The sequence below is a fragment of the Boleophthalmus pectinirostris genome, unplaced genomic scaffold (assembly GCF_026225935.1).
Source record: "Boleophthalmus pectinirostris isolate CB_2022bp ecotype Guang Dong unplaced genomic scaffold, ASM2622593v1 HiC_scaffold_13, whole genome shotgun sequence".
NCBI lineage: Eukaryota > Metazoa > Chordata > Actinopteri > Gobiiformes > Gobiidae > Boleophthalmus > Boleophthalmus pectinirostris.
Window position 1 is genome coordinate 6,487,603 of NW_026571036.1, and position 11,844 is coordinate 6,499,446.

The 11,844-nt window shown below is 40.0% G+C and overlaps 1 protein-coding gene across 1 annotated transcript in view; it reads left to right on the plus strand.

The window, feature by feature from the left end:
• LOC110162709 (pleckstrin homology domain-containing family G member 1) overlaps positions 1-11,844 on the plus strand; it is a 106,254-nt gene that overhangs the window by 90,897 nt on the left and 3,513 nt on the right. The window contains exons 7-16 of the mRNA XM_055149513.1: positions 264-395; positions 2,727-2,909; positions 2,999-3,094; positions 5,068-5,154; positions 6,734-6,767; positions 6,844-6,936; positions 7,587-7,648; positions 7,765-7,956; positions 8,033-8,152; positions 9,090-10,740. Coding sequence (XP_055005488.1) covers positions 264-395; positions 2,727-2,909; positions 2,999-3,094; positions 5,068-5,154; positions 6,734-6,767; positions 6,844-6,936; positions 7,587-7,648; positions 7,765-7,956; positions 8,033-8,152; positions 9,090-10,740 — 2,650 coding nt within the window. The remainder of the gene's footprint in view (positions 1-263; positions 396-2,726; positions 2,910-2,998; positions 3,095-5,067; positions 5,155-6,733; positions 6,768-6,843; positions 6,937-7,586; positions 7,649-7,764; positions 7,957-8,032; positions 8,153-9,089; positions 10,741-11,844) is intronic.

Below are 11,844 nucleotides of genomic sequence, written 5' to 3' on the forward strand. Positions count from 1 at the left end.
TACTGAGTTAGTAGTGACATGGTTTATGGTCTCTATTTACTTTGGCAATATATTGTACTTCATCATGTGTTATTGTGACAGGCCTAGTCAACAGTGTAGGTCATTTTATTGCATTTCTAAAAGCAGTACTTGTGGATAACCCCCAACCTGAGAAGCCAAATGTTGAGCCAGTAGCCATATGGTCCCAGTATGAGTGTTCCTGTCTGTGCAGAGATCCTCACACTTTCTCTAAACCCTCATGTTATGTGTTTGTTATTGTGCAGGAGATCGCCAACCACCTGGAGAAGGACACAGAGACTCTGGAGGTGGTCCAGGAGGCCATTGACACCATGCAGAGGGTGGCCTGGCACATCAACGACATGAAGAGGAAGCACGAGCACGCCGTCAGGCTGCAGGTACGGAGGAAGGCGAGAGAGAGATACTAACGGTGGATATGTCACAGGAGTCAATCGATCAACAGTTTTATTAATCTCAAAGGGCAATTCGGTTTACACATCTCTGGTCGAGCACAATCCATTAATAAATAAAATAAAAAAGTAAATCAAATATATACAACACACTCGGTATCATTAAAAAGTTGCCGATATGATACATACCTCGATACATAGGCCACGATACGATACATATCTCGATACAGTGCACCTTCGACTTGATACGATATATTTCAAATCGATTTGATGCGGTTCAATAAAAAATAAAATCTAAATCATGACTGTGATACTAAAAGTCTTTGTTAAACCACTTCTTGTGCAAAGGTCAAATGAAACACAAACATTTTAAATAATAAAAACTGAAAATGTCAATTGTGTCACATAAATGAGTTTCCTTCCAATCAACAAGCAACAAAACTGTATTTGTAACAAAATAATTGAGCTAAAATACACCTGTATCGATATAGAAGCCCACGATATCGATACTGTATCATCAGTTTAAGCGATACGATATACTGATATTTCGATATTTTTGCACACCCCTACAACACACGGCATACATTCAAATCTCTGTGCATCAGGGACACAATAGCAAATTTACTTTCCATTTAAAAGATTTATGGCAGAAGGAATAAAAGTGTAGTGGTTGGTGTTTTGTTGTGGGGGTGACATATCGTCTCTCAGGGGGCATTTGCACAAACTGTGAGCGCTGTATATGGTTAGACTCACTCAGAATGGCCTTAGACTTTTGGAGCACCCGATGTCTCCACACAGACACCAAATCCTCCATCTGAACACCACAGATTTTGCCGCACACTTTTAGTATCTGGTTCAGACTGTTCTGATCTTTCACCCATAAACTCATAAAACCAACAAATAAAAGAAAAAGTCAGCAAACTTTCAATAAAGGAATGAATGAGAAGGAGTCCTCATTTGTCCTTTTGTAAAAGAAAAAAAAGCAGACCTATGGACACTGTTTTCATCATCATGAGGTTTCAACTTCCATTCAGAAGCTATTTTCAGTTTGATGGTACTGGTTTGAGATTTGTACTACACTGTACTGTATATAAGTCCTGCGGCCAAAGGGAGGAGTGCTTCTGGATGGGAGCCCAAATGTTTTGATGTCAAAAACAGTAGTCGTAGTAAATTGTCCTCTTATGTAAAAAGAAAGCTGCTACCAGTGTTAGTGCTAACCCTGTAATTTGGACTTCTGGAAACATGTTCTGAAGTGCATGGGAGTCATGTCGTTCACATATTTCACATGTCAAATGTCTGTTTTAATGGTCAGGGACATATTTCAAATGTGCAGCGTGAAGCATCAGGTTAGTTGTGATTGAGATATAGATCTAGATCTAGATCGTTGTAAAGGTTTAGGTCCAACTGTGTCCTGTTTATGTGTTTATAGTTAACTTTCATACTATTTTTTTTCAGTTCTGTGTATTAGGGAAGAAAAAATCAATTCAGTGATATCGTGGTACTTCACTGCACAATTCTCGAATCGATTCAAAATGGATCTGAATCGATTTTTTTTTTTAATTTTCACAAAAATTCATTCACTGAACTTTTCTGTTCTCTTCACTGTTCTCATGATTTAAAACTAAATATATAAATGATAGTTCTTACAATTGTGTTCGCTTGAAGGTGTAGTTGACTGTATTATTAGAAGTAATTATTCATAAATCGCAATATATCATCTACTGTTTTAGTATCGGGATATATCGGGATATATTGAATCGTGACATGAGAATCATTATATGTATCGTATTGTCAGACTCGAGGCAATGCACACCCTTACTGTGTGTTGCTCTGAAGCCAATAGGCAAGGAATAAAGGGTAGGCATAATAAGCTTAAGCTTCAGCCTTCACCTTTTCGGTCTATGTATGTTAAATATGATTGTCTGTGAATTAATGTCAAAATATACCTGTGACCGAAATAAATTATCAATATGAAATATACAATTTAATAACTAAAAAAAAACAGGCACTTTTCCTACAACAAAATGCATCTATGTCTTATTTGTTAAGGGTAAACTAATTTCAACCTAATGTAGCAAAGGATCAATCAATCAAACTTTATTTATAGAGCGCTTTTCATACAAAAAATGCAACACAAAGCGCTTAGGATCTAAGTTAAAGACTGGTACAGACTGTGCTTCTATGTGGAGCTCCTTATACGAGTGTTCATTATCACAGTGAACACAGAGAGCAGGGCCTTACACAAGAACAGAACAAGACAATAAAATCCACTCTTTGTTTTGTGCTCCTAATCATATTTTTTTTTATTGTCGATTCCAGGAGATCCAGAGTTTGCTGACCAATTGGAAAGGGCCCGACCTGATTGGCTACGGGGAGCTGGTCCTGGAGGGAACGTTCCGACTGCAGCGCGCCAAAAACGAACGCACCCTCTTCCTGTTCGACAAACTGCTGCTCATCACCAAGAAGCGCGAGGAGACCTACACCTACAAGGCCCACATTCTGGTCTGTCAGGCTCACCAAAGCGCAAAGTAAATGTGAAATGTGCTGAGATGAAGCTGACCTGTGTGTGTTTGTGTGTGTGCTCGTTTCAGTGCTGTAATCTGATGCTGGTGGAGGTCATTCCTAAAGAGCCTCTGAGTTTCAGCGTGTTTCACTATAAGAACCCAAAACTCCAACACACAGTCCAGGTACTGCAAAGAAATTGTACTGATATGTTTTTCAGTTATAAAAAACCCTGACATTTTACGTAATTGTCTTATTTATTATTTTTTATAAAGTCTACTTAAACAATTTTATATTATTCTGAAGTAATAATTCAACTTAAAAATTATGCAAAATTTACTTTTTAGAGCTTACTACCATATTATAATCCCTCATCAAAAACATGCCATGAAGAGGTTTTATGCCATCCATGCATCTTTGAGTAATCTAGTGATCTCTCCTGGGCTTTATTTGAAAGGAAAGTAAGGCAAATTCATACTCGAAGTAATTCAAAGTGCTTTACAGAATAAGAAATACATTAAAAACACAATAAAAACAAATCAAAACATAAATAATCATTATAAAATTAAAAAAGAGAGAGAGACATCAAATTAGAGAGAAGAGTGCAGAATGAAAAATGAAAATCTTTCAGTCATACGCAGCTAAGCAGAATTGTTATTTGAGCCTGGATTTAAACAGCGTCAAAGTAGAGTCTGTCTCACATCTTCAGGAAAACTGTTCGAGGTTTTCGCTGCATGATTTTGAAACTCTGACTCCCCGTGTTTAGTCCTGACCATTGTGTAAAAGAAGTGGACTAAGCGAGTGTGACGTCACCCACAGCGTTCAGTGCCGCTCAAATGAGGCTCACGATGCTAAAGGTTACAGGAGGGTACTATGTTATGAGTAGGATTTTTTTTGACAAAATAGCAGGAAAAAAAAATCTGGATCATGCAGAACGGGTTAATACGAACATTTTAAAACCAAAAATGACGAGGCTCACAGCAGCAGGTACAGAGAGGGGCAACAAGATCTCAGTGTAGATCAGTTGGAGCTCTAGGGTCAGAAGGAGCGAGAAGAGCCTCTTGGCAAACATCCTATTTGGCACACGGCGGACGAGAGCATCAGCTTTGTCCACTCATTTATGCGGTTCTATGGTCCTGACTCTGGGCACCAGCAGGAGGCCGGACCGTGAGCTCCTCAGAGGTCCTAGAAACCTCTTCATCGGTAGCTGTACAATCTTATCCAATGCTTAGATCTCGAGCCTCCCACACGACAATTATCCATAAATATACAAAAACGTGATACAAAACTATACACGACAGCTTGACAAAATAATGCAGTAGTTTGGTGAAGAAAAGAGGTAGAGCGCTTCACTGGGTCATAAAAGAGATAAAAAAAAATAGCAGTACAGGTTCTCTACGAGGGTTAAATTAGTAGTCTTAAACAGAAAGTTAACCTTACTGGAAAATGTGAAAGTGGGCAAGGTCCAAACCTGAGGCACTCCGACTGAATATAATAAAAGTCCTTTTATTGCATGAAGGGATACCAACGTGTTTCGACCAGCAAGATTGTCTTTGTCAGGGCAAAAATAAATAAATCACAGTAGTTTGTTTGTGTTGTGATAGCACTTTGAGGGAGGAGGGAATATGTTGTTTTTGATGAATATAGCATTTTCAAATCAAAAAAAGGTAACATGATGATCTAAATATGTTGTGTTTTAGAAATTAATATCAATAGAAGTGTAATAGCCCCTCTTTAAGTTCCTTTCATTAAATTCAATACTAGATAGGTGGAAATACTTTATTAATGCATTTTATTAAGAGAAACTTTTTCAGGTGTGACATTTATCGCATTGCAGCTTGAATACTTATATTTGAATACATTTTATTTGCATTTTCAGCCTTCCTTCTTCACGCGCGTGCTTGTATAACATAATTATAGTCTGAGAGAGTTTTGGCTCGATGCAGGAGTCTTGATTGTTTTGTAACACTTCTGCTCAGACTTGTTGAGTGTTACAATCTGATAAAGCCATTGTTGACTCCTCACCGCAGCCTCCTGGACACGTCCTGGAAGCGAAGGCATAATAATAGTGTTACATAAGACCGTGAAGGTTTTCAAAGTAGTTCTTAACTGTCTCTAATGCCCGATGCTATCTCTCTTCTCCGATGTGTCGCTACAGGCTAAATCTCAACAGGACAAGCGCATGTGGATTCTGCATCTCAAGCGGCTCATTCTGGAAAACCACCCGGCCAAGATCCCAGCCAAGGTACGGGCTAGTGCTGTCACGATACTGACATTTCAAAATCAATACCGAGTCCACACTCTTTCTGTAGACAATAGAATATGATTTCGACATGAAATAAAAGTACTTTGTTTGAGTCTCATTTGTCAAAGTGGAACAATAGCGGAACAAGCTAAATAATTTAACTGTTATGGCAACTGGACTTAAGTTTATTTTGGTCAAATATGTTTCATAGCTCGTCCAAGCTGTTTCTTCAGTTCTGGTCAGAATGCTGAAGGACACTGCCTTATATCTGCCTGAAGGAAGGAGCTAACTACAATGAAATTAATCTGAAACTTAGTAAACTAGTTAAATATTTGTTTAAAGCAGGCATTTCCAAACTATGACCTGAGGGCCAAATGCAGCCCTCAGACCAATTTTTCTTCAACTTTTCTTTCTTTCTCCAGGTAAATTGGATCAAATTACCTTTAGCAGTACTTTTTAATGTTTTTTGAAGCCAAGATTTAATATTTATTGTATGCTTTTGAGGAAGTTTGAATAAAGGATAGCTCATTCTATGTTCATATGTATTGAGCACCAGTTTATGGCCCTTTGATCGGCCTCTCCATTGTTTTGAAAGGTGGCCCTTGATGAAAAAAGTTTGGACACCACTGGTTTACAGATTCTGTTAGCTAGACTTATTGAAACTGCTCTAAATGTGGGGAAATATTAGTGTCCACCAGCATTCTGACCAGAAGTGAAGAAGCAGCTTGGATGAGATGCAAAACACAGTCAGCCAAAATAAACCTTTGTTTTTCCAGTTGACAAATAAAATTTTTCCTTTTTACCATGAATTCTACCTGGACAACTGAGAGATTTTACACACAATTTAATTTTTATTACATCCAGTTGAAAGAAAAGCATCTCCTTGTCCACAAATGCACAAAGCACTTACAGTCACAAACAAAATCGTGCGTCTGTTGGCGTTACCATGTTTGTTTTGGTTTGTTTGGGCGCTTCGCCTTTGGCAATTGCACAAACCTCATTGATTGGTCGCCAACCACCTGTCAGATTCTATCGCACCAAGATGGATTCTCCTGAGTTTGTGAACTCAAAATATTGCGAGAATCCCATCTTGCTGTAGAGGTTTACCACTTGAAGCAAGCCCAAAAAAACAATCTGTGACGCTCAAAATTTGCAAGAGACTTTGCCTGGAATGTTTCGCAGTATGGCATTAAAACATATCTTCTTGCGTCTATTCAGTTACAGTTGTTTTATCACTCAAAAATAGCTTGAAAAACGTGCATTCTTTGTTACGTGCCCGAAGATATCACCTTCCACCTGCTTTCCTTAGGGAGAGGTAAATTTAATACCATATTGCGTAAAATTCCAGGCAAAGCTATAACATCTCCATGGAGACGGGCAAGAGAAAAGTTACATAGTGCACCTTTTAAATTGTACAAAGTTTAGTTATGATTGATTTAGTTAATTTGGTCAGTAAAAAATATTAAACGAGGAGTGAAAGACTGAGAAGCGCTGCTAATCAGGGTCAAATCTGTAGAATCAATGCTGTGCCAGAGCTCCCTCTAGTGGCCTCAGCTCATATTTTCTGTTTTAATTCCAGGCCAAGCAAGCTATTCTGGAAATGGATGCAGTGCGTAAGTAACCTGCATATTAACTGTATTCATCATAATTTAAAAAAAAATCTTTAAATGTGTCTTTTAATATGTGTAGACCACCCAGGATTCCACTACAGTCCTGATGGAGACAAGAAAGACTCTCCCCAAACTAAGGAAGGTCCAACTCCACGGAGAGGACGCAGGAAAGGTACACAACAAATGCATTCAGTACTACTAATGTACTTTACACGCATGTTTTTACTTCATATTGATCAGCTTCTATTTTAGTTCAATTACTAAAATACTTTTGATTGAAATTCTCGGGAAGACAGACTTTGAAGGTGCTGTGAAAAGTGATTTTATTAACTCATCGCTATGAATAATAAGGATTTTTATTTTAATTTTTTTTAGCTAACACACAGTTCCTGATATTAATAATCTCATTTTGTAATTAGATGCACACAGCCGACTTATTTTGACCTACAATATAGCTGTACTTGGAAAATTTATTTTATTTTTTTGCAATTTAACACAAAGAAATCCAATGTATCCAAAGGCTTACATCCATTTCAAACCACTTGCTTTTACTAACTTGGCCTATCCATTAAGACCCAAGATGATCAATGATTATAAATGACTGAAACTTCATCGAAATTCATCCTAATTTCACTTTTTGATTCATGGTCCGAACTCTGTATCTGTTTTTGTGGTGTTTGTGTGAGGGACTTGGCATCACATGGAGTGGTCCTGCTCTGAATGTTTGACGTAGTATTGTAAAATCGGAAGTGATAATGTGGTGCCAAGTTCCTGCTCAAAATGAACATTAATCATGTAACTGCAGCTGCTTTTTCTCTGCAGAGCCCCTGTCCAAACTACTGAAGAACGCCAAACAGAACGCTGCCAACTCTGATGGAGAAAAGGTAACACTGAGATAAGATATTTATTATTATTATTATTATTTCAAATCCTAACTTTAGTAGTATATGAATAAAGATTTATAGAGCAGAAGTTTAAAGAACGTACTGTGTATGTCCAGCGGAGCAGTCTAGGGGCCACCCTGCTGTCCCCCGTGTCCCAGCTGGCTCTGGGCACCATCGGCCGGAGCCGCAGCCTCATCAACCAATCACAGGAGTCCTTAGACCCATGTGACCACTATTACCATAGCGACCGCGAGGAAGGGGAGGAGCCCCACCAGCAGGATGCTGATGACGAGGACGACAGCGGCATCGTAAGTGTAAACATTTTTTTATTAGTTATATTACGGTGATTTGAAACTGAACTGCTTTGTGTTTGTTTGTGTGCAGGGAGGCAGTAAGAAGCTGAGGGTCCCCGGTAAAGGCAGCAGGAAGAGGCTGAACCCTCAGGGCTCCGTGGACAACATTGATCAGTGGAAGGCTTTCAACATGAGCCCCTCTGACCTACAGGTATAGCCTTGTGATGTTATATCCTTATGCTCCTACAATATGTTAACAACCAGACCAAACAGTTACTCAAAAGTAAAATATTGGACAAGAAACCATTCTCAGTTCACCACTGCACTATTTTAGAGAAGTACAACTTGCTTAATTTTAATCATTTTGTTCATTTTTAATATGGCTATTTTGTTTATAAAGTTTTGTATGGACTTGCCCTCCTCCGTTACAGGATATTATTAAAACACAGACTGTCAGTGGGGTGGGAACTAGGGCGACAGCCTGGGGGAACTGTGAGCTCCCACACAGACACACCACATTCGGACAAAGTGTGTCTCAGTCAGAGGCACTAAGTTCTGGAACAGTCTCCCTTTATCAATAAGAGAGACTCCAACACTGAACACTTTCAAATCACACTTGAAACAGTGGCTAAAGGAAAACCAGACTTGTGGACACTTAGTTTCGAGCTGTCTCTATTGTCACTTGTTTTTTTCTGGTAAATTTGTGGTGTTACCTGCTGAGGGACTACAGATGGAAATTTTTTTGCTATAATCTGGCATATTTACACTGCAGTGTTGTTCATTAATATGCACTGCCCGTATTAAATAAATAAAATAAATAAATAAAGATATTAGAAATTTAAATAAAATTTTATTATAGTGGTAAACTACTAGTTGTCCTCCGATCTAAATACTAACCAGGTCCAACCCTGCTTTGTGTCTTAGATCTGACGAGATCAGTCTTTGATAAACCAGCTACAAGAAAAAAGGTGCAAGAAAAAACTAATGATGAAGATGGTAGATGACACCCAAATTTCAATTAATCATTCTGTGAAACACTGACATGACATGAAGAGTAGATTCTGTAAATAATTATGAACTGATATCAAATGTTACAGATTCAACATTACTATGCGCCTGCTAAAATTAACAGTTTTTCCCTTCTTCAGAGAGCCAGAGAGTCCCTGACTCGGGACAGCAGCCGGCACCCTCCACTGCGTCGGTCATCACGGGTCACTGAGACGCCCCCTGATTCGCCCATCCCCACTGTGATCGTCACGCAGACCGACCCATCAGTGAACAGCATCTGGGCGGACCACAGGGCTCGGCGCGCCATGTTTCCCACCCGCCAGCGCACCATGCAACCCGACGAGGACGAAGACATCTACCAAATGTTCGTCCCGTCCGAAGCCAGCCGTGCCGAACCGGAACCACAAACTCAGTCTCCCAGTAGAACGGCCCGACCTGTCAGCTGGCACGTGGAGCAAGTCCCGACGGTGCAAGTGGACCCCCCGCCCTCCAATGGGGGTAGGGTCCTACGCAGGGCGAGCAGCGTGGGGGAGAAGGCTACGGAAGCGAAGCAAAGTCCGGAAAGTGACCAATCTAGCAACCTTGAAGTCATCCACACAGAGTCCTCCAGCAACGACCTGTCTGCTTCCTCCTCAGCTGAACAACTAACTCTGGACGATATTGAAAACGTGTACGACAACATCAGCTACCAAGATCTCAAAAATATGGGACTGGTGAGGAGAGATCTTGAGGAAAAAGACGTCAAAGAGGAACACGGAGAGAGCCCTGTGCCCACGATCGAACCGGACACATCATCGGAAAGTAATAGGTCCTCAACGCATGAAGTAAAACCTTTTGAGATGAACGTCGAGGAGGAAAACATCTACGATACGATATGTTTTAGAGAACCACCAACGAAAGACTCAAAAGTTGACCTTGACCAAGAGCGGGACAGTTTGTTGGCGTCAGAGCAGGACTTGATGGAAAGTCTAAAAGGCTTTGTGTCCGAAGAAAGTTTGCAGTTCGAAGATGAGGCGAACAACAATGTCAATCCGTGCTCTTCCGAAGTAGATCTATCTTCTTCGAGTGCTTCTGAAACTTTCTCAAGACAGAAGGGGGATAAAATGTCGGAGCGGGTGGATGAGATTTGGAACGACTTGGAAAACTACATCAAGATCAACGAGAAGAAAGCCGATCGTTTACCTGCGGCTTTTCCGGTTAACGAATCATCCCCCAAGAAAAGGTTGAGTAAAACAAAAAGTCCACCGCAAACTTCTAGTCCTTCAAGAAAGCCTTCCACGCCAATGTTTAAAGTTCCGGTTATCAACATACCTGATATTGAAGTAACAAATGAAGAGGAACTAGCCAGCGCAACAAGTCAAACGCCAACTCCAACAACTCCAGAGCCCCAGCAGGGAACGGTCAAGAGTATACGCAACCGGCTAGCACGCCTCAGCAGTGGCAGTTTCCGATTGGACGAGGACGATGACCTTGTAGAACTTCCGCCAAAGTCTCCATCTCCGAAAGACCTCTTGTTCCCGGGAGAATTGGCGAGCCTTGATTCGCCTCTAGCTTCCAGTTCGTTGCTGTTGGGCGATTCGGTGGACTTTCCGTTGGAGCTGATGGACAAAACCAAAAGCAGGGTGTTCCTCATGGCGCGGCAGTACAGTCAGAAGATCAAAAAGGCCAACCAGCTGCTGCGCATGAGGAGCATGGACCCCGGGGACACGTGCAGCCGAACCAGAGCCGAGAAGAAGCAGAAGGACCTGGCAGCCATCTTGGAGGAGAAGAAGCAAGGAGGTGCAGCTATAGGTAATGCAAAATTTATGGATGGAATTGGTAGGATTTGGCTGTTGGCTGGTGGCATCTCTCAAGAACCTGAATATTGGTCTAACAGAGTATTTCTCACAGGGTTCCCACGGTCATGGAAATTTGTAAATCCAATGAAAGTTTTGGAAAAGTCATAAAATTTTTGTATCTCTTTCACGCAACTAGAGATTTCTGTTAAGTTATCATTTGGCTGTTATGGTTATTTCTGAATGTCTGCACCTTTGGTTTAAAAGAGACGACAATAAATGCACTGACAGTATTTTGAATGTAAAAAAACTATAATACCAAACAATAAGGTGAGTGGAAAGAGTTAACATTTCATATTTAGCCCTGAAAGTATGATCGATTCTACACATGTAGGGTGTCGTAAAAGTCATGGAAAATTCATTTTGGGACAGACATGTCAAACTCAGGCCCAGGGGCCAAATTTGGCCTGCGATATAATTATATTTTTCCCGCGAGATCATATCAAATATGTATTAGAGCTGACTCACTAGGATACAGATAGACTATAGAGACATTAATTATTTAAAATGTAGTTTATATTTTGCTTGTTCTGGAGCCAATGTTTAAGGAAAACTATTATTAAACATTTATTTTAATAAGAAAAGGTTTAAAATGACATATCCTGAAAGAAGAGGAAACATGCAGATGTTGTTGAAATTTTTCCATAAATATTTAGTTTGGCCCATGACTTAGTCCCAGTTTTTAATTTCGGGCCCTCTGTGAATTTGAGTTTGACACCCCTGCTTTAGGTCATGAAAAATCATGGAAAAGTTTTGAAATTTTGTCAGTGAAAGGAGTGGGAATCCTGTTCTCAAAAGGGTTCCTCAAGTGCAACTAATGATGTCACGATACTGAAATGTCTTTCGAACTCAATTTCAGTGCCAAGGAATAGACTCAATACTGATTCCAATACCACAATGATAAAAAACACCCTTTCTTTAGAAATTACAATGTAATTTTTAACATTACCTCATAGTACTTTCTTTTATATTACTATGTAGTCTTATATCTGTGCAATCCCTGAGTTTTCCAGGTAGTTCCATAGTAGTCCGGTATATACTAGTCTATGTGGTCTTCATT